The 23341-nt window shown below is 54.7% G+C and overlaps 1 protein-coding gene across 1 annotated transcript in view; it reads right to left on the reverse strand.

The window, feature by feature from the left end:
- CRISPLD2 (cysteine rich secretory protein LCCL domain containing 2) overlaps nt 1-23341 on the reverse strand; it is a 64722-nt gene that overhangs the window by 40991 nt on the left and 390 nt on the right. The window contains exons 2-3 of the mRNA XM_025427022.3: nt 7384-7689; nt 1664-1782 (exon numbers count right to left, since the gene is read on the reverse strand). Coding sequence (XP_025282807.1) covers nt 1664-1782; nt 7384-7617 — 353 coding nt within the window. The 5' untranslated portion in view covers nt 7618-7689. The remainder of the gene's footprint in view (nt 1-1663; nt 1783-7383; nt 7690-23341) is intronic.

A 23341-nucleotide genomic window follows, 5' to 3' on the forward strand; every position in this document is an offset into this window, starting at 1 on the left:
GTCAGGTCAGCGTCACCAGCAAGTGTAAACAAAACGGTTTCGAATCAAAGAGAAAAGGCACAACGGGTCTGGCCGTTCCTAAGAGCGCTGTGGTGAGCCGGGCAGTTAGAGGTCTTGTAACAATTACGGTCACAGCCCAGAGCGCATGGTGGCGGTCAGTGACGTGGCCGGGGCCAGCCGGGGGAAGGACGCCCGCGGCCACCGGCCACAGAGCTACAGGGCCGTGTGGGGACACCCGCGCCCGTCCGCTTCCCCGGAGCGCCATGGCCAGGCTGCTGCGGGAGCCCCTGGAGGATGAGGGGGGCTCTTTGTGAAATCAGATGGCCCTCTGCGTCCAGCAGGGGCAAGATCTTTGTGGCCTTTGCGCCATCAGTCCCGGCACTTAGCCTGATGGAACGGCTAACTTGTAACCTGGCAGCTGGCAGCTGGGCAGCCCGAAGGCAGCCTCGACGACGATAGCCGCGACCTCTATGGAATAGAAGAATTGTCTGATATCGTATGAGAAGGTGGGGGGGAGAATTAAAAGCTGTCCTGGCCACTATTACCAGTATGTAAAAATATGCCGGCCCACAGCCAGATGGTACACAGGAGTCCAAGAATATTCTGGTTGTTGAGCCAGACCAGTGGAATGATGGTTTTCTCCCTGTAGACATTCTCTTTTCATGAAACCGGAAAACTGATTTTTATAAAAAAGCAGAATTCACCGGAGGACAAAAAAAAAAAACCAAAAACAACGTGTTGATTCACTTCTGCAAAGCCAGATGTCTGCAGCCCTCAGGACACCTGCGCAGGTTCCATCCTGGAAAGGCAGGGACCTAGGGGAAGCGTTCCACTCGCGGTCACACCGATGCAGGCGCTTACGGAGCTGGGAAAGAGCTGCACTGCAGGTCAGGCCACCTGTGCTTTGAGGGGATACGATAAGCCCAGTCCAACTTTTCAATGATACAGGCAAAGCACAGGTGGGCCCTGAGCCCTTGGCCAGCCCTGGGTCCAAACCCCAGAGCCTTGCATACACACCACATTGTCTGGTCGGCTAATGAGTCTACACTGGCCGGAAGGCAAGTTCCCCACGAAGGAAACCAGCCCTGAGCCGGGGGTGCACTCAGCTGACCCCGGGGAAGGCCATGGGGCAACATCTTACAGACCGCTCCCAAGACCCTCCTCCAGCTATGGGGTCCTTGGGGGTGAGACTGAGCCTCCCCATGGCCAGATGAGGAGGGGAAGGTGAGGGACAGCTGCTCTCAACATGGAACTGGCTGGGCCTTGAGAATGAGCAGAACCCAGACGTGCCAGGGCACAGAAGACGCCCTGGCCCAGCACTGCAAGAGCGACATTCCCATTTCTCACTTACCTGGCCAGCTCCCCGCTGGCCAGCCACAACGGGCTCAGGAATCCTTTCAAGGAGGTGGACTGGAACACCCAAGCTCCAGAAACCCTGAGCCCAGGGATCAGCGTCTGGAGCCAACAAGCAGGCTCGCATCCGTTTTGCCAATTACTCAGAAGTGGCCCTGGGCGCGGAGCCCATTTCCCGATGTGTAAATGGCACAGGTGGTCCTGAGGGCTAAACATGACTATGGACAGTGAGCGCCAAGCCCCGCACCCAGTAGGTGCTCAGCAGCGGTGGCCAAGTCACAGGTAAGGGGGGAACCACGGCGGTTCTTACCTGCCCCAGTGGACGGCCAGGTTCTGCCCAATGGACACCAGCAGACCGGTGGGGCCGTGCTCCCAGATGCACTCTTGAGCCCACGCTGCCGCCGACTGCTCCAGCTCCTCGTCCCAGGTCTGCAGGGAGAGGACACACAGGCACCAGGAGGCCAGGGTCAGGGATGGGTAGAGGGTCCCAACCTGCAGCCATGCTCCCCCACCCCTGCTTGGGCCCCAGGTGGAGCCCGGGCCAGGCGCAGTTCTTGGACACAGGGTTCTATGCATACGTTGGGTGGGTTCTTGACCCAGCAAGTGGGAAGGGGCGAGGCAGCAGAGCACTCGGAGGAGCCTGGCCCACGGCGGTCCTCGCGGCTCCAGCTCGGGCTCCCACCTGCCCGGGATGCTGGGCAAGCCCCTTGCATGGCCTTCACCTCCTCGCCCGGGAAGTGAAAGGACACCTAAGCCCTGGTGATGGTGGTGGCCGCTGCACAGCACTGTGAACGTACTTGATGCCACAGAACTGTACACTTAAAGATGGTCAGAACAGAAATTTCATGTTTTGTGCATTTTGCTGTTCTTTTTTTAAAAGATTTTATTTACTTATTCATGAGAGACACACAGAGAGGCAGAGACGCAGGCAGAGGGAGAAGCAGGCTCCCTGTGGGGAGCCCAACGCAGGACTCAATCCCAGGACCCCGGGATCATGCCCTGAGCCAAAGGCAGATGCTCAACCACTGAACCACCCAGGCGTCCCTAATCTACTGCTGTTTTTTTTGGAAAAAAAAAAAAAAGAAGCAGCCCCATCCAGCTTTTCCCCAGCACAGCCCACCCTGAAGGGGCAGGGTCTGGGCCAGAGGGTCTGAAACAGAGTCCGCAGCCCATCCTGCCTCCCAGCTGGCCCAGGGACACACATGACTCCCGGGGAGGGAACGCGGTGAACAAGGCGGTGGGGTCAGTGCTCTTCCGCGGTGGAGCAGATGCCAAGCGGCCCTCCGGCCATCTGTCGGCCGCCTCCTCTCAGCCATCAGGCACATGCTCCAACTCACAGGCAGGCAGGCAGGCACTCTTCCCTCCTCAGGGAGCCCTAGCCCCTGGCACACAGTAGGTGCTCACTGGACGACAGTCAGGGAGAGCCCTGGGATCTCGGGACTGGGACACGGACCGTGCCAATTGCGGGGGGGGGGGGGCTGGTATGGAACATCATGAAGCCCTACACCTCCCTGACCTCTTGCCTCAACGACAGAGACTCCTGAGAATCCAGGGGCAAGCCTTGGCCTAGAACAGACACCTCTGGGAACCTGGGGCACACCCTCTGATGAACCCCATTTCGGCTGCAGTGGACATTCTGGGTACACTCAGCCCTCAGACTCATCTCTTGCCGTCAATGCCTTCCCCTTTCGTGCCCACCAAGCCCTGTGCCGCTTCTGCCTGGGATCCTTCTCCAAAGCCCAGGGCACAGCCTGGGACGGGGAGGGAACAGGCCTCCTCTGGGTGGGTGATCCTCCTGCTGCTCCCCTTATGCAGCAGATCCAAGCTCCCGCTCCCACCAGGAGCCCCCTGTAGCATGCTGTGACGTCGGACTTTCTCCTTCCGCCTTCTGGACTTACGGATCACCTCCTCCCAAATAAACTACCTGCACCAATGTGGTGAATCTGTCTCCAAGCAGGGGGCCACCTGATGCTCCATGAAGGAGAAGACAGCATCCACGGTGGGGGGGTGGGGGGTGGGGGGAGGGCAGCTTGAGTGTGCACGAAGATCCCTCTGGACGGGGCCAGCGGAGGCCCTTCCCAGAGTCCAGGGAGATCAGGCACAGCCTGTGCAGGCACTGACCCCAGCCCGAGGCTCACTAGCTTCTCAGAAGTTCCCTGTTTATTCTGATCAACATGAACCTTGTGTCCCTTTGGTCCGCGTCCATAACATTTTCTACAGCTCCATGAGGAGGGCTGCAGGGAGGGCCCTGGAAGATCTCTGGGGGTCAAGGGCTTTTGAAATTCTGGCTGGAGACGGGCAAACTTGACATGTGGTCTGCAACAGGACGCAGCCCAACAAGGACCCAGCTCTCCCCTCCCTGCATTTGAGGCCTCGAATGGGCCTTCCAGGCCCATTCTTCACCTCCCACCCTCCTCTCGGCTCCAGCCGTGCCTGGCACGTAGTAGGACGTCACAGTGATGTTTCCCAAACAAAGGGGTTTGGCTGTGTGCTGAGTTACTCACAGCCAACAGGCTCTTTGGCTCAGTGGCCTTGCCAGGGCAGCATTACATGTCATGACTGTCACCCCAGAATGATGCGTGCGTGCGTGGGGGAATGCGAGCCTGGTGAGGCCCAGCCCCCGCCAACTCCCCACCCTCACTCACTGCAGCTCTCAAAGACCTCCCCAGGCCCCACCTGCCCCTCACCTCCCACTCAGCCTGTGCTTTCCCAGATGAACATGCCCCGCCCCCCCACCAGTCCATGTCTCACTGAAGGACAGGCGCAGGTGAACATCCCCTACCCCATGAAGGGATGACCAGGGGTCGAAAGAGGGAAAGAAGAGGGCAGTGAGGGGCACCAGTGAGAGTGTTTGTGAGGCGAGCCTGGCTGTGGTGCCAGGCTCTGCCCCGTGCTGGCTGGGTGACTGTGGACAAGTGGCTTCACCTCTCTGAGCCTGTTTCCCCATCTGGGCCAATGATGCTGCTGGAAGAGGATTTGGGGAGAGGGTTGAATGAACAGGCATCCAGCCTCCAGGTGAGATGCAAAGCAGCTCAGTAAACAGTACATGGATATTAAGGAAGTCAACTTAGGCACCTACTGCTTAGGTCTTGTGCCTGAACACCTGCCACTTGCCAGAGAACCTTATTAGCACCATTTTCTTATTTAGTTCTCGAAATAAGCCCTTGGGGAATATCTTCCTATTGTCACAGAAAAAAACAAAACAAAAAAAACTAAACAACAACAACAACAAAAACCCAAACAAAACCCTGAGGCTAAGAGAAGTTAGGTAACTTGCCTAAGATCACACAGCAGGAATTTAGAACTTTAACAACTCAGCTTTATCTTGCTTCTAAGGGATCGCATCTTGCTCTGCGTGCTGTCACCACGTGCTGGTCCCACTCCACTAAAATAATAATAGTTACTAAAATAGTAAATAGCAACATTTTATTTAGTACATTTTTTTTTTAATTTTTTACTTATTTATGATAGTCACAGAGAGAGAGAGAGGCAGAGACATAGGCAGAGGGAGAAGCAGGCTCCATGCACCGGGAGCCTGACATGGGATTCGATCCTGGGTCTCCAGGATCGCGCCCTGGGCCAAAGGCAGGCGCCAAACCGCTGTGCCACCCAGGGATCCCTATTTAGTACATTTATCTACTACTTATGCATCGTCTCATCAACTCCTTCAAACAATCCTGAGAAAGGTACTTTTCCTCTCCCCATTGACACGTGAGGAAGCATTAACACAGAGAGGCTAACTAATCTGGCCTAAAGTCACACGGTTACCAAGCGGCAGCTACCCTAAACCCAGGCAGGCCGGCTCCAGAGCCTATCCACTTATAAAACCTCAAAACAGGGTGTCTTAAGTCTTCGGAGTTTTAAATTCCACCTTTTGGGGCTAAGGCTATTTCAAAGGATGACAGCCTGAAGCCCCTGCAGGCAGGGCTGAACGGGAAGCTAGATTTTCTTTTTTTTGGGGGGCGGGGGGGGAAGCTAGATTTTCAAGCCACTTTCTCAAGCTGGTGCCACTTGTTAGGGTGGAGACAGGAGCAGATGGGCAGCCCTGGGGTGCAGCGGCCGGGCCTCGCACTGCCTTCCCTGCCTCACGATGCCCGCTCAGGGATGGCCCCAACAATAGTCATAAAAGCTCAGCTTCCCCGACAGGCAGGCCATTTAGACCTGAGCACCCAGATCCCAGCTCCAATCCTGAAATAACACAAAGTAAAAATATAGGAAAACATGGCAGGCTCATTCTGGGCTGTACTGACGCCCCCTGCTGTGTATGTGAGCCCCCCTCGCTTGGAATCTTCTGTACACCCGCTGGACAAGCACAGAGCAGTGACGACAAGACCATCGTAACTGGAGCCTGTTCCCCACGGGAGGCAGGGCAGGAAACAACCAGGATCCCAGGGCTTTAGGGCTCAGTCAAGCTCCTAGCCGAGGAAAATTCTCTACTGCCTGGAGGGCGCCTTGGAGTGGGCAGGCGACAGGAGGAAGGCTGACCTGTCCAGGGAGGCGGAGAGCGCCCTGTCCCCCGGGGCCAAGCCAAACCACGAGGTCCCGGGAAGGATGGGGGAAGAGTCCACACCCAAAGTCACAAAGAATTCTACGCTAATTCTCGAAACCTTTAACCCTAAGAAGGTCTGCGCCAGCAGCTACTGCGTTAGTATTTTGGAAGAGTGCCCACGCTTCCTCCCAAGATTAGCACAACCCCTTCAGAGTGAATGCCTGGGCAATGTTCTGGAAGGAATGAAGACATGGCTTCATCACAGGTTCCAAAGGACAGGCTTGCTCGGGGCGGGGTGGGGTTGGGGGCGGTGATCTGCCCAGAAGGGCAAGCCTTCCATCTGCCCTACAGCCTCTGATGGGCCAACTCAGGAGGGGCTCCACAGGCACGTGGGAGGGACAGGGGCCACATGTGCTACCTGTAGCGGAGCACAAGGTACCCAGGAAAGGGACAGTGGGGTCCAGGGGAGGGAGGGAGGCTTGCTTATGATGGGCTGAGGCACGAGGTGGGGACAGGGCTCTGGGGCAGGGACGGCCTGGTGGCATCCTCGGGGAACACGGAGCCGCCTCTCAGGACAGAAGAACTCCTGATTGGAGGCCTCGAGCGCCAGGCATGAGTATTTGGGCTCCATCCTGGGCTCACAGGGCCCTGAGGCTTCTGGGCAGCAGACAGGCTTCCTGGAGGTCAGGAAGGTTACAGGAGGCAGGGCTCGGGGGGCTGGTGGGGGCACCGTGAGAGGTGTTGGGGGCTGGGCTGGGCAGACAGGATAAAACATCTGGAGGGGCCATGGAAGCGGACAGGAGCCGCGGGGGTGCCAGGGTTTAAAGTGAGCATGGAGGTGGCCGAGAGTCGGGGTCCCGCGGCCAGTCCTGCCACTCCCAGCTCTGACCTTGGGCCTCCGTTTCCTAGTCTGTACGAGGAGAGAAAAGCAGCAGGTGTGTTCGTGGGGCTGGGACTGCGGGAAGTGGTTCTGGCAGCAACAGAGAGGCGTGGCTGGAGGCAGGGCTGGAGGCAGGGATCGGGGAGCCCTTCTGCTCCCTACGTGCAGGATCTCTCCAGGGTCGTGGGAGACCCTCCACTGTCCCCTCAGAGAGCAGACACCCTATCTCTCACAGGCTTGGCCCTGCTGCTGTTCAAGCAGAGTAGGGCAGCTAAAGGGGCCGGAGGAAGGCCCAGGTGCTCAGTCCCCACGGTGACCGTGGCCCCAGGCGTGAGCACCTGTGCAGGGCATTCCGTCATCAGACTGTCACAGAACCACGAGAGGCCGAGGCTCCCACTGGTCAAGGGCACATCAAGGTCTCAGGGCTCCCCAAAGCCCAGCCCTGAGAGCCTCTACCAGCCTGGAGGAGAGCCAGTGGGGAGCCAGGGGTGGGCGCCTGGGCTGGGCTCCTCTGTCCTGGGGACTCCCCAGTGCCACTGTGATGTCGACAACAGAGGCAGGGGACCCCCTCTTGCCGGGAGACCCCGAGCCTGCCACCCCCACCCCCACCCCGGAGACAAAAGCAGAGGCCCCCGGCCCCCGTGGGAGCGCCCGCGCTTACCATGTACTCCATGTTAGAGGCCGGGGGGTACACCTGGCCTCGCAGCTTGTTGTGAAGCATGAGGATCTCCTCCTTGTCCGACCGGGGAATGGCCCTCCGCACGCGGGAGTGGGGCTTGTCCTGCTGGTATTTGCTGAGCAGCTTCTCTAAGTGGGTGACGTTAGGCAGGAAAAAGCCTTGGGCTCCGCAGACCAGCAGCACCAGCCCCAAGGGGACGACTCCGTTCAGGCTCATGGTGCCACGCAGGCGGCGAGGACCGGGCAGGGGAGGCAGGCTGGGCTCCGGAGGCGGTGCTGGGCGCGAGCTCTGAAGGGAAGCAGAGGGCAGGGCAGGGGCGGGCGGTCAGCATGAACCCAGCTCCAGCCTGGGCTCGAGCCGCCAGGAGCAGCTATCACTCTGCCCACTTTGCAGACATGAAAACCAAGGCTCCCGGAAGCTCAATACCGAAGGTCCCACAGACAGGACAGGTGCAGTCACCCTCATCCTGGCTTGTCGTCTGGTCCGAGAGGACAAGGCAGGGCTGGGGAGTGTGTGTTTATTCATACATTCATACATGTTTATTCATACATCTCGCCTCTGCTTCACCTCCAAGGGACCCTGACCGGGCATCTATTTGTGGCAGCCCCTGGGACACAAAGATGAAAGAGGCCACTGTGCCTCGACTCGGGGAGCTCCCACTTAGGCTGAGGAGAGAGGCAAGGAACACCACAGTCACCAGCAGCGGGGCAGTGCTGGAGGAAGGCGCTGCAGGACCCCGCCAGGGTGCCGGGCCACCTGGGCCACCGGGACGCCCTGTCCTACCACCAGAGCTCGTTGGTTGGTCTTCCTCCACATGAGCAGGAGCCAGCTCTCATGGGTGCAGCTGGCTAGGTTTGCAAGACAACATCCAGCAGAGGCATCGTCAGGGGCACGACGCAGAGGGGCAGAGGGACGAGTGCGAGGCAGAGCAGGGAGCCAAGGAGCCATGGGAACAGGGCAACCCTGGAAACTCTCCAGGGTCCTGACCGAGCCATGCCTCAGACAAAAATAGCCACCGTCCAGCAGGGAGGCCCGGCATCCTCTGGAGTGGGTGAGATGCAGAGCCCCAGGGAACCGACGGCACAGAAGGACCTGCGCATGGGCCCTTGCCTGCCCTACTGGGAATCGAACCAGTAATGCAGACCCCTGGAGTCCTGACTTCTCTCCAGGGTTAGTTGCACGGCCATATATGAACATTTTTCCAGCTGCAAAAGGCCAAGCTGACAGAGTTGCCAAGACAGTGACGCCGGATGGTGATCCATGATGGAGCGAGAGCAGAGACCAACGTCACAGAGCACCCACCAGGCCTCAGGACGGAACTGGGTCTGTTGCACTCTGCGTCTTGGCAGCTTGAGGGCCAGGGCATCCCCGAAGCCATGGGGCATGAATTGTTCATACAACTCAAATGTGATTCAACTAGACTAAAGCCTGAGTGGGGCTTAAATCCCCAGTGGGCACCATTCAAACAACTGTCACCAGGGGCCAGGTAAATAGTGGGGAGTCAGTGGAGTATTACACAACAGGTGTAATAACCTAGAACCCCGTAAGCGTCAGCACAAATAAACCCCAAATACGATGTTGGGTTAAAAAAGTGAGCTGGAGAATAGGACACTAATGGTATTATTTATGCAAATTTTAAAACATACAGACCATATCTTGTGTAATTCATGGGTAGATGTGGATATAGGCATACATACATCTAGGTGTATGCTATGTGTGCATGTTATATACATATGTTATACACACGTACACACATGTCTGTGTTTGCATGTACATATAAGTATATGGGGTGTGTGTGCGTGTTTATATGGTAAAACCACAACAGAACCAGACCAAGTTCATGATGCTGGCTGACTCCAGGGTGAGGGAAGAAAATCTGGGAAGGAGAATACGATGGACCTTGTCTCGATTTTTTAATATATCATTTATATTTTAAGAATCTTAAGCAAATAAGGCAAACTGTCCACCACTGTTTACTGTACGGGGACAGGTCGAGTTGGGAAGACCCGCAAAGTGGTGGCCCAAGGAGGGTGGCCACAGGGACAGGACTTAGGTGGGGAGCCCGTGCTATCCTTTGGACTTGTCTGTTTTTTTAAAATTATCAATTAATAAAAGGAAAACAATGTCAAAGCATGAAAAGACAAGGAAGCAGTTGCTGGTTCCAAGTACATTTTTCGGGCAAGTTCTGAACTGGTGCAGCCTTATTTCAAAAGACAAGACACGGTGCCTTCACTGTGCTCATGACGGAACTGCCTGCACGCAGGACCTGTAGGCTGGTCCTTGTCTGCATGGCCCCAAAGAGAAATTGTAAGGCCTTGAGGGCAGCTTCCAAGTTGGGAACACCACTTATGGGAGCACCACTCATGGGAGCATCACTCACAGGGTGTAGTCACACCCTCCCGACAGAGGAGAACACAACCGAAAGGACAGAGACAAGACAAGACACTTCTCCAAGGGCCTCCTCTGCCTCGCCTCGGCCAGTCACCGCCTGGGAAATGCACACGCCCTGGGTCACGCCGCTCATGGCTTGCACAGGAAGTACACCCCGTGCACCACTGGTCCTGAACATCTTCTGGCCTGGCCAGAGCTCAGGGGGCTGGGGAGGAGCAAGGCCCGGATCGTGCCACTCCTGCCAAGTCTGCACTGTAGGACAGAGACAGTGGCTCTCCTCCCAGGGGCCCCCATGGTGCCGGCACAAAGGAAAAAAGCATGGGCTTCTGGACTGAGCTGTGGCCTCCCCCAGATTCACAGGCTGGGGGCCCGGCTCCCAGCACCTCAGAGTGTGACTGTATGTGGAGATAGGGCCTTTCAAGAGGTCATTAAGTTAAAATGAGGTCACTAGGTGGACCCCAACCCTGTCTGACTGCTGTCATCATAAGAGAGGGGACTGGGATGCAGACACCCACCAAGGGAGGGCTGTGCAAGGACACAGGGAGAAGGCGGCATCTGCAGGCGCAGGAGAGAGGCCTCGGGGGGAAGCAGCCCTGCCTGCAGTGGGGGCTCGGACGTCCAGCCTCCCGCAGTGCGAGAAAACCAATCTCTGTGGGCGAAGCCCCCTGGCCTGTAGGGCCTCTGGCAACCTAATATGTGCGTCGGGCAGTACATGCTTGATCAGGACTGCGTTCCCAATACCCTACTGGCTGCTGTGGGAAGGAGGCAAGGGAGCATGGCTCACCAGGAGGCCGAGGCCCACTTCACTGCGGCATCGCCGGCAGCCCGGGCCTGTGCATCTGCTACCCCAACAGCTCAACCAGAACTTAGGGCCAAAGTACTTCAGCCCCTTTCCCACCTACAATCACAACATTAAAATCCTTTCTTCAAATGAGACATAGGCAGTATCTGAGGCTGCCTGGGGCTTCCCAGTGACAAGTACAGCGCTCAACCGACCAGGGAGGCTGACACGGAGGGAGACCTACTGTGCGCCAGTCCCTGGATTTCTCATCTCACCCACCCAATAACTCACGAGGCTTGGGTTCTAATGTTCCCATTACAGAGGAGAGAGTAAGGCCTCTGAGGTTTCCGGAAGAGCTTGAAGTCGCAAAGCTGGTGAGCAGAAACAGTGTGCTGGGACCCAGCCTGTCTGGCCCCGGGCCCTCTCCTTACACTGCCCTGCCTCCCTGGGAGGGGGCTTCCTGGAGGGGTTCCTGGCAGCACCCTGTGGGGGAGAGGACCCCGCGGCAGCCCCCTCCACGCCGGCCTCTGGGTCAGATAGTGGTTCTGGAACTGAGAAGGCACCCATGTGTCACCTCAGGGGACTAAAACATTACAACACAGTGACCTTTCATCAAAACATGCCTCCATCACTGGGCGTGGCACCCATCTAACCTCCCTCTGCTGCCGCGCCTGACTCCCACATGGCGAGCTGACCTCTGACCCCTGGCATAGACTCTTTGGATCTCTGGTTCCCCTAGGGCAAACCTCGTTTCTAGAGAAGCCCTCCTCCACTCTGTCAGCCTGGGCCCATCTCTGGTGGCTTGAGATACGTGTCGTGGACAGCCGTACCGCGCGGCAGAAACACTCACCAGAAGCTATGGTTCTCCTTTGCCACAATTGCAAAACCAAGCCCATGAGAGTACAAACATGATAGCAGTGCCAAGGTCTCACGAGGATGCAGATGTCAGTCCACCCGGGGGGGGGGGGGGAAGCAATGAGGCTTTCAAGCCTCATGGCCAACGGCAAGACCCCAGCCTGGCAAATGAAAGTCACAGGGAATCAAATTCCTACAACACTGCCCAGACCTCTTCAACACATCTGGAGCCGCCAGGGTGGTGGCTGTTTCCAACCCCAATTTACAGAAAAGAAAACTGAGTCTAGGGATCCCTGGGTGGCGCAGCGGTTTGGCACCTGCCTTTGGCTCAGGGCGCGATCCTGGAGACCCGGGATCGAATCCCACGTCGGGCTCCCGGTGCATGGAGCCTGCTTCTCCCTCTGCCTATGTCTCTGCCTCTCTCTCTCGCTCTCTCTCTCTGTGACTATCATAAATAAATAAAAATTAGAAAAAAAAAAAAAAACTGAGTCTAGGAGACAACTGCCCGGTGTTGGTGAGGCTGTGCGGCCAGGTCCAAGATGGAGCAAAATCCAGCTTGAAATCCAGCTTGCTGCAAGCTGGTGGAACTTCCTTTTTTTTTTCTAAGATTTTATTTATTTATTTATTCATGAGAGACAGACCGAGAGAGAGAAGCAAAGACACAGGGAAAAGCAGGGTCCACGCGGGGAGCCCAATGCGGGACTCGATCCTAGGACTCCAGGATCACACCCTGAGCCAAAGGCAGGTGCTCAACCGCTGAGCCACCCAGGCGTCCCAGGTGGAACTTTCAACACACGTCGTGGTATCAGCTCTGCATCCACCCCGCCACCCCTGCCGGGGCCCATCTAGCATCGGGGTCTCCTCGTGGTTACCTCCAGGGCAAGGCCGCCCCCCAACCCTCCCCCGGGGAGCAATAAGAGAAAGAGAGCGCGCTGGGCGCCCCGGGCGTCCTCCGGCCAGGGCCGCCTCGGCCTGTGTTTGGGAAAGCCTGCCAGGAAGATGAATCTCAGCCCTGAGTTCGTGGGCCGTCAGCTCTGAGATGTGCCAAGCTCTTCCCTCCTGCACATGCTGTTCCCACAGCTCATCCCGCGGCCCCAACCTGCCCCCTCCCTGGCCCGGGCCAGGCCGATTAATTCCTGCTCTTTCACTTAAGATTTAGCTCCAGGGTCACTGCTGAGTCACACCCCCAGACCTGCCGGGCTTGTTTGCTGCTGAAGCGCCGACAACTGACAAGTCCATGTTCAATAAATATTTATGAAATGAATGTGCGGGTCTCATCCTCCCGACGAGGTCCGGAGAGCCATATAAGGGCTGTGCGTGGTGTTGGCTGGATCATTCCCCGCCGCACGGGCCGTCTGGGCACACAGAGCAGAGTCAACTGCCGACACTGCCCCTCACCAGTGGCGTGGCGTGGGCACGTACCTTCTCTGGGCCCCGGCTGCCACGTCTATAGGGTACAGGGGAATTACAGGGCTTGTCTGACATTGGCAATGCAGCGGTGAACAAGCCAGACAGGTCTGCGGACGTGCTTGTGTGCCAGGAGGCTTCCAGAAAGCAGCGTCCTTCGCAGCAGGGTCCACAGATGAGCAGGGATTCATCCACCTGGCCTGGTTAGGGTCATGGGATGAGCTGTGTGCTGAGGAATGAACGAGATCATGAACAGGAGTACTTCATAAGTATTAGCTGTTATAACGCTGATGGTGATGCTACATGTGCCCCACATGCATTGTTTGAAGAAGTTTCTAGAAGGCCAGGATTAATAATGGGGAGTGGAGTAAAGACTGTTCTCTCTTCATTACATTATTTCAAAGCCCCATCGCTGCCTTGACACAAATCTAATTTTTATTTTATTTTTTTAAAGATTTTATTTATTTATTCATGACAGATACACAGAGAGAGGCAGAGACACAGGCAGAGGGAGAAGCAGGCTCCATGCAGGGAGCCTGATGTGGGACTCGATCCCAGGATCCCGGGATCACGACCTGAGCCAAAGGCATACGCTCAACCACTGAGCCACCCAGGCGTCCCAAAAACTAATTTTTTAAAATCATATTAAATGTCTAATGCTTGCAGGGGTTAAAATCTGTCCCCTAAATTGGAAACATGCTTTGCTCAGTTCATGCCTTGAGCCATGGCCTCTTTCTCCCAGCTTCTGGGTAAGCAGGTTCCAAGATGTCATAAACTACCAGGTCTGGAGCCTGGCTGGCTCAAGTCAGTAAAGTATGCAAGTCTTTATGCTGGGGTCGTGAGTTTGGGCCCCACGTCGGGTATGTAGCCTACTTAAAATTTTTAAAAATTTAAAAAACTAAAATGAACTGGGTGTAGGGCATTAATGCTGACTATCTGGCCAGGAATTGCCTGTACATAGGGACATATTCATGTTGATGACAATGACCCAATTCACCTGCCGTGACTGCCATGAAGCTCCACCTCATTCCAGGGCTCAGTCTTAGCTGAGTTAGGAAGTGGTAGGTGCCCAAGACCTCACCATCACTGTGTTAAGCCTCTCCAGCTAAGACTGCATGCTTCTTGAGGGCTGGAACCAGTGTATGCTGGTAAAGGTCTAACAACTGACATTCAAAAAAAAAAAAAAAAAATTTGGGTCGCCAGTGTGGTTCAGTGGTTGAGCATCTGCCTTCAGCTCAGGGCATGATCCCAAGGTCATGGGATCGAGTCCCACATCAGGCTCCCCACAGGAAGCCTGCTTCTCCTTCTACTTATGTCTCTGCCTCTCTATCTATTTCTCTCACGAATAAATAAATAAAAACTTTTTTAATAAATAAAAACTTTTAAAAATCACCCTGATATGTAGTGTTCATCAGTTCCCTTGGTATAAATATTCCCACTGTGGCCAATTTCAGGCAACTCATGGGAGCTCACCGCACATGGAATTTCTAGAAGGACCCATGATGGCACACCATCATGTGGTCTTTCTATCACAGGGATGGGGCCACCCCAATCACCTTGCAGGCAGAGATAATAGTAAAGTGTAGTAAAAGATTAGGACGGGCTAAGTTGTGAGTTTTCATTACCTTCATTTTACCTAGGACTTACTTAACTGTAATTTCATATAATTTGATGTTTAATGATGGTTGTGTTTAACTGGATCACAAGCTTTCTGAAAAATTTAACAAAACGTAACGAGCCGGTTCCAGCACACCACTGGCTGGCACTGAGTCCTGTTCCACTTCATACCCCAGTGAGTATTAACTGCTCCACAAACATTTATCACAAATACCACAGCCAACAGTTCTGGAGCGTGCACGGAGCAGCAATCACTGCACTGGGCCCTCCACTCCCCGCACTCCACACCCGGTTGGGATCACCGCTAGGGCCCCGTCTTAGAGGCGGGGGAACGGAGGCTCCAAACAGATAAGCAACTTGCTCCCAGTCACGCAGAATGCCTGCAGGATGCGATGCTTCGTCACACTCTGATCACTGGCCTGCCCTGGCCCGTAGGGACGGCTCTCCGAAACATCAGGACAGCTTTAACCTCCAGCACGCGTCAGCCAGGCTCATGCAGTGACACGCCTACTCGATGGGGCAGCAGCGAACCCGAAAGGCCAGGGGGGCCCCAGGCTCTGCTCTTCCTCTGAAGCACAGAGGAGAAATACAAATATGATTGAGGCCAAGGGTAGATCTCACTCATGCCCACAAACCACCCAAAATTCTAGGAATGAAGCCGTGGCTGGGAGCGGGGAGTAGGGACCCCCCCCCCCGCAACATGTCTGGGGCAGATCCCAGGACTGGCCGAACCTCCAGAGAGGAGCGTCTGGGTGTGAGCACCAGACATCCATGGCATGAGGGGGTGTCTCCCCTCCTCCATGGGATCCAGTTGGTTTTCCTTAAACTCTTCTTCTAAGGATGCGGGGTGGACACAGCAGGAGGCAGCCCCTTCCCCTCCCTGCGGCCACTCTGCACCCAGCCCCGGCTCGCGCACAACCAATGACAGATGGCTAACAAGACCCTATGTGAAACCCATCCAATTCTTTTTTTAAAAGATTTTATTTATTTGAGAGAGAGAGAGAGAAAGAGAGAGAAGCAGGGAGAGAGAGAGAATCTCAAGACTCCACCCTGAGCACAGAGCCCAACTCGGGGCTCAATCTCATGACCCCAAGATCCTGACCTGAGCCCAAATCAAGAGTCAGACGCACAACTGAGCCACCCAGGTGCCCCTCGATTTTTTTAACTACTACACTGTGAATATATAAAGACCTGGGCAAAAGAAGAACTCATTTTTCAAAAAAAGAACTAAAAACCAGGCATGTCCAATATAAACCAAGATAATATATGAGAAAAGCCATTTTAAAGTGACTGGATAAAAAATTAATATATTCTCAAAATACCTAGTATCTCACTCCTAGGGCCCCTCGCCTGCCTTCCTGCCCATGTGTGGATGTTTAGCAAAGTTTCAGATAAGCATCAGGAAACAGGCTCCCGAAGACAAGCAGTCCAGGGCTGCCCCAGGGGGGTGTGGGAAAGCGTGGCTGTTGGGTGAGCCCTGGGTTTGAATTGTGACTGCACCACGGCGAGCCTCGTGCTGCCCAGAAGGTTCCTCAGCCTCTGATTTTCCAGTTCTTCAAGAGGACGATGAGGCTCTGAATTGCTCTCAGGCGTAGAGGAGGGAGGGTGAGAAGATGAGGGGAGAACTAGTGGTTCTGGAGCTGCCTACCGACTGTGTCTTTCCCTCCTCCGATCATTTCTGCTCCAGGCTATGGGTCTGGCAGCACTTGCACCCGCCTTCTGCTGAAATGCCTGATTCACCAGTATTGGGTGGTATCTGGAAGGATGAGTCACGGCCCCTGGCTCATGTACCAAGCTTGAAGGCACACGGCTCACCCAACTCTTGGTGCTCAAGAATCCCACAGCACCAGCCTATGGAATCTCCACAGCCATGCGGACAGGAATCTCAGGGCAAGCCCTCAGGTGGCCACGGAGTCCTTCGGATGTGCAGGCAAGCAAGCAAGCCTGCCCTCGAGAGAGGGAGGAGACATCACAGCTAATAGACAGAGACAGAAGGTGTGAGAAAAGCGCCCGGGGAATGGGATGTTAACTCTCGGTAGGTGAAGGGACAGGGACCGCTCTGGCTGGGGTGGACAGCAAGGTCTTGCTGAAATCTCAAGGAAGGGGAACTCCAGACAGCAGGGACCACCAGGACAGAGGCTCAGGGATGCTCACCGTGTTGGCATGACCGAGGACAGGCACAAATCTGTGAGCTGGGGGACAGCAGGGTCACAGAGGAGGACAGGGCCAGGTGGCCAGGAGTCCTGAAGCATCAGTGGGGCGGTACAGCTGACGGTGATAGGGTCAGATTGATGCTTTGAAGGCCCATCAGCATGCAATGACACAGGCAGCAACCGAACAGGAGAAGCCAGACTCCAGGGATTAAACATGCTCGGTTCCGTTTATGTCACGTTCAGGACCACACAAAACCAACCTGTGCCATTAGAGGGGGGAATGGTTACCCCTGGGGGTGGGACTGTGGGAGGGGCCCAGGGGCCCGGCAGGCTCTCTGCAGCCCACCCTGGGGCGGTGGCCTGGCATTTGCACTTGGGGAAGAGTCGCCCGCCAGCGAGCCAATGAGTGTGCATTCCTCTCTGGCATGTGAAACTTTAATACAACCTTTTTTTTTTTTTTTAAGTTTCAAGTCATTTTGGCTTCTAAGAACAGATCAAGGGAAACATGAGAGGCAGCAAGGAAGACGCCAGCCTGCAGGAGGAGATCCTCAAGGCTGTCCCTAGGAGCCTCAGGAGGCTGCAGGGCCTGACCTCTGACAGCCCTTCAGAGTGCAACCCCGAGAAAGCCCCACGGCCGGCCGGGGCCTCCCACTGGGGCCAGACACCGACTCTCCCAGACAGGGCCCAGTTCATCCCAAGTCTGAGAGGGCACTTTGTCCGGCGATGCCAAAGCTGAAAATACCTTCAGTGCCAGTGAAGCCCGAGTCTTGACGGTTCCCGGGAATAAACAGGGTTTTCAGCGGCCAGGCGCTTCCCCCGAAGAGAACAGACTGGCTGTGTTGGAGCCGGTTTGGGGCAGGAGAGAGAGAGGGGATGGTGGCGGAGGACAGCCGGACACACAGAGGTATTGACGGTCGACACTGCCGTGGGGGAGCAGCTCATTGTTTTGGGGCGGGGGGGGGGGGCGTTCTGGGCTTATGAACAGATGGACTTTGAAAGCTCCTGGACACCCAGGGGCAGTGAATGTGCTCTGAAAGAAGATACTAGACCCCTCCGGCCCCCGAGCAATGAGTGCCAACAAGCTGAGCATTCTTCTAGAAGGAAAGCTATGAACCTACCAACAACGTGTCAAGGGGCGTCTTGACCCTGCAGGGAGGTGGCCATGCAGGCCCCCAAGGCTCTCACTCCCGTCTGGCCGTGAGACAGCTCTCTGGTTGCACCAGGCCCTAGACACAGAACCTTCCACACAACTTCACATCCACCCCCACTAGCCAGCCGTCTCCAGCCCATCTCAGTGTCAGGGTCCCTGGGCAAGTCTTCATCAGCTGTATGGGGTGGCAGGTCTCACATCCAGGCCTGTGCCAGAAAGTGACGGGAGCCTCATTAAAACCCAGATTGTGGGATCCCTGGGTGGCGCAGCGGTTTAGCGCCTGCCTTTGGCCCAGGGCGCGATCCTGGAGACCCGGGATCGAATCCCACGTCGGGCTCCCGGTGCATGGAGCCTGCTTCTCCCTCTGCCTATGTCTCTGCCTCTCTTTCTCTCTCTGTGACTATCATAAATAAATAAAACTTAAAAAATAAAAAATAAAAAAATAAAACCCAGATTGCTGGCCCCACCCTCATAAGCTTCTGATTTAGGAAGCCTGGGATGGGGCCTGAGAATCTGCATTTCTCACAAGTTCCCAGGTACTGCTGTGCCCTCCTTGGAGGGGGACCCCACTGTGACAGCCATGGCCCCAGATCGTAACAGTCCCAAATCCCATGCCTCACCCTAATTCAGCGTTTCCCCAACTCCCACCTTGGCATACCTCTCTTCTCACCCGCCCCCTGCTATAGTCCATACTCTGTACTTTTATGTAAGATGGCCCACACCAAGGGTGCGGAGAAATGTACACATAATAGATGATTTTCCGGGCCACCTGGGAGGCTCAGAGGTTGAGCATCTGCCTTTGGCTCAGGGCGTGATCCCGGGATCCTGGGATCAAGTCCCACATCGGGCTCCCTATATGGAGCCTGCTTCTCCCTCTGCCTATGTCTCTGCCTCTCTGTGTGTCTCTCATGAATAAATAAATAAAATCTTAAAAAAAAAAAAAGGTGATTTCCCATCATCACTGTTTGCAAAGAACATGATCCCATCTGCCTTGAACGGAAGGCAGGAGTAAAAGTTTATGTGTTGAAAACAGAACAAACTGAGGGCCTCCCATCTGGTCACGGATGCCAGCCACAGGCTGTTAGGCCAAGGGTGCTCTGTCTTTGCTGTAAAGGGTGAGTGGGGTGCAGGGGAAGCGTTAGGCATGGACAGCACCACCCACATTCACCTTGACCTAAAAGGACAGCCCATAGATTGGGGCCTTTGCGGTCTGTGCACAGGCTAGGTCACCTCGGGAACTGGTGGGGATGGCTCCCCATGCTTTGGGGAACACTGCTTATTTCACTGTAATCTGTTCTCAAGTACAAGCCCCACAGCCTGTAGGAGGACATCCAAACGCAGGGCTGCCTGGGTGGCTCAGTCGTTTAAGCATCCAACTCTTGATTTCAACTTAGGTCATAATCTCAGGGTCATTAGATGGAGCCCTAACTTGGGCTGTAAACTGGGCCTGGAGCCTGTTCAGGATTCTCTCTCTCTCTTTCCGTCTGTCCCTCCACCCCACTCTGCAGCCCCCCCACCTCCCTGCTCACACACATGCTCTCTCTCTCTCTCAAAAAAAAAAAAAGAAAGAAAGAAAGAAAAAAGAAGAAAAGAAAAGAAAAGAAAGAAAAGAAAAGAAAAGAAAAAGAAAGAAAAGAAAAGAAAAGAAAAGAAAAGAAAAGAAAAGAAAGAAAGAAAAGAAAAGAAAAGAAAAGAAAAGAAAAGAAAATCTAAACTCACACCACCCGAAGGGCAGACACTTGCCACTCTGGGCCTGATGCTCAGACTCTAGCCAAACTTCCTGCCACCTTCCAGGAGTGCCAGGCCCCTCCCCATCTCCAAGTTTTTGCACACACATGGTCCTTCCGCTTGGGGCACTCTCAATCATCTTTCCTTGCCTCTGTTCTAGAAAGAGTTCTCAGGCCGTTATCAAGTCCATCCCAGCAGGTACCATCCAGCTCCCAATCCTAGGGAGATCAGAGTGGGCTGTTTCTTGTTTTTCCAATCTAGAAGAACTTTAGAGCAGGCTTGACTCCAGGACCATTTGACTACAAATGAAATGGAAGCTCTATTCTTTTTTCCTTCTGGGATATTGCCTTTCTTCACTCACAATGGGACACAGTTCAGAAATTTGGATTGAAAATGTGGGATTTCATAATTTATAATATTTTTAAATGATGGTCCAGAAATTGCATGAGCTGCATTATGAATTTCTTTTTCCCCGGAATCTGTGGTTTTTGTCTAAGCTGACACAGCACTCGAGACAATCAGAGAAGATAAATCTCCCTGGGGCTGAACCATGAGAAACTGCCTGTCCTCCCGGCCTGGACAAGGGGTGTCTGCCCGTGAACACCCACAACTGCATTGCCTGGGGCACGATGCCTCGGACGGGATTCTCTGCCAATTGCCACTGTGACCCTACTGGAATGTCAACACCTCCCCCAGAACACCCAGATGCCAGGTTTCCCTGCGTCCACAGTCGAGGGCCTTGATCTATTGTGTAACGAGATGACCTGGGTCTATGCTTCTTCAAGATAAGCCAAGAAGGAAAACACAATTTCCTCTATACGTTAAACATCAAGTGACCATGTGACCTGGCAATTCCACTTCTAGGCGCACACCCAGAACACCTGCAGAGAGATGTCCAAACAAAGACGTGCACACACATATCCACAGCAACACCGTTCACGGCAGCCAAAAGGTGGACACCACCCGAACTCCCATTGATGGAAGAATGGATAATTGCAATGTGGTGCATCCACACGATGGAATATTACTCAGCCATAAAAAGGAACGAAGCACTGACACATGCTACGGCGTGGATGGACTCTGAGTGAAAGAGGCCAGTCAAAAAAGGCCACGTGTTATATCGGTCCATTTATATAAGATTTCCAGAATAAGCAAATCCACAGAGACAGCAAGTAGACTGGTGGTCGAGGAGAGAGTGGCCAATGGCGGCAGGGTGTCCTCTGGGGGTGATGGAGACATTCTGGAACTAGATAGAGGTGGTGGTTGCGCTGCGTTGTGAATGTGCTGAATGCCACTGCATTATATACTTTAAACTGGTTAAAATGGTAAATTTGGTGCTTATGCATATTTTACCACATTAAAATAATTTTTTTCAAAGAAGAAAGGTTATGGCAGGTCCTACCACCCACCACCTAGATCGGCCCTACCCTTCCTGTTCCAGAACACAGCGTGTTTCACTTAAGACTTTATGAGAGGCTCGGGGTGCCCATCCCAAGAAGGTCTGAGCAGCTACTCGGCTCCATTAACTGAAGATAAAGTGCAATGATGCTCATGTTGTATTTTCCTTTCCTGACAAGCCGTCAGCCCCTTTGAGTGATGCTGGGTTTGCACATCTGGGACTGATCAAAAACCAGTGAGTTTACAAAAAAAAGAAAAAAATCCTCCTAGGTCTGGAGCAAGCAGACACAGAGGCACCTCCCATACGTAGTAAATTACACTGGTGACAGAGCAAAGAAACGTTCCAGCTCCCACAAGGCCAAGGAGGTCAGTATTTGAGGGTCCCGCCTCCAAAAGCCAGTTTTCAAATGCAACCTACAAAAGGTCAGATATCCAACGAGGGGTCTTTGAGGGAGGGATGAAGTGTAGGACTTCCAGAGGCCTTGTGTGCTTCTGCCAAGGCCCCAGGCCCTCCCCTGCCAAGCCAGCTCTCCTTTCCAGTCCAGTGGCAGGCTCTGCGAGCCAGGACTGATCTGGGTCCCAGAGTGGGGCTCCCTCCATGTTGACACTGGTACCTGTCAGCAGAGGGGAGCCCAAGCCCCTGTGTCAGGGCATCCTCTCCCCAGGCCCGCCCCTAACTCAGGCAGGGATCCAGATCCTACATGGCTTGAGAAGCCGTGAGACCCAGCAAGTTCAGCTGTGACAGTCAAGCAGCTAGCCACGGGGTGAGCACCTTCTTCTAGAATCTGGGGTGCGACCCAGCCTGGAGGGCAGCTCTCCCCAGCCCTGGCTATGTCATGTTGCATACATGCCTTAATCACACCGAGACTCAATTTCCTCCTTGTAAAAAGGAAGGCAGTCTAGTGGCTGCCTCATAAAGAAGTCCATGAGATCATCTGTGTAAAACCTGGGCACATCTGGCTCATTCTGAGTGTCAGGTAAATGTCAGCTGCTGGTATTATTATAAATGTTGCTATTATTATTCCCACTCCTACATCTTAAGAGACTCCATAAAAAAACAAAATCGCCCTCCTTCTCCCCCCAGGGTGTATATTACTGGGACTTGGGGACTTGGGCTTAACTCTGCTGACAGATTTTCCCTGGAGCCCCTCTCAGACAACACATTTTGTGTGAAGGTCAGGTCCAGAGGTGGAGTTAGTGGTTGGGTCGAGAGGGGTCTTAAAGGAGGCAGGGCCCAGGAGTTAAGAGTATAGGGTCTGCAACCAGACAAACCAGGGGGTGACAGCATGGCGCATCAGCTAGGGGGCCTTTTGCACCATTTTTACCTCTTTGAGCCTTGGTTTACTCAGCTATGAAATGGGGATCAAGAGGCTGACCGCCCAGGTATGTGGCAGGGATGGAAATGCAGGGAAGGGGCACGGTCTCATACCTGCCACACCAGCAGTACAGCTCCCACACCTTCTGTTCCTCTTTCCCACGTGGAAACTACCAGATCAGAAAATCAGGTACACAGAGAACTTTAGAAGGCCCCCTCTCAGTCTGCCTGGGGAAGAGGACATGCCCCTCATCTTGTTCTGCTGGACCCTGGGCTCTCCCCTGGCAGGTTTAGACCTTAGATGACCCTACTAGGGAAGGCAGGGTCACCCTCCTCTGCCAGAACGTGGCACCCAAATGCTCAAGGTGGAAATTTACAAACCCACTTAGCAAGGCCAGCTGGGCATTAGTACAGGCCCCCAGCTGCTTCTCTCAGCAGGAGCAGCAGCTCACCTTTTGGCTAAAAGATGCCCCGTTCAGGGTAGACCTCAACAAGCAGGCATCAGCTAAGCCTTTTCTGACTCGTCCCCCCCCCCCCCCCCCCCGAGTCCTGGGCAAGGGAGGCTCTGGGTCTGTACCACACAAGGGGCCTCCCTGGCTCTGGCCATCTAGGGCAGCCGGTCTTCTCAGGACCACAGAGTCGAGTCCTCAGCTTCCAGCACAAGTCTCCCCCCACAAGGAGTGTATGGGATGTCCACTCTGACTGAAGAGACCCAGCGTGTGTTCCCAAGCCCGCAGGAACTCTGGCAAGCCTCACACCCGGACACATCCATCTGGAGCTTTGGAGGCGGAGAGAGCCGGGTTGCAGCCCTCGCTTTAACTGGACACCTCGCTCCCCCTCCCCGACCCTCAGTATCTTCATCTGAAATATGGGAAGAGAGAGGCTACCTCTCAGGTTTGCTGCAGATAAAGGCGGAGAGGGGTGTGGCCCTGTAAACCGGAGCAGAACAGCAGCTCCGTTAGGATCGGCCTGGCCATCCACACGTGGGTAGACGAGACACATCCAACCCCCTGCCACACTCACGCCGCCGGCTTTCGGCTCACTGAGCCCCCTGCGTAGACAGGAACGCTACAGATGCTAGCAAATAGCAAGGGAGGCGAGAGTACCCGCGCCAGGAGCTTGAATCTGCGTCAGACGGGCTTTGA

Source organism: Canis lupus, chromosome 5, assembly GCF_003254725.2.
Source record: "Canis lupus dingo isolate Sandy chromosome 5, ASM325472v2, whole genome shotgun sequence".
Classification (NCBI taxonomy): domain Eukaryota; kingdom Metazoa; phylum Chordata; class Mammalia; order Carnivora; family Canidae; genus Canis; species Canis lupus.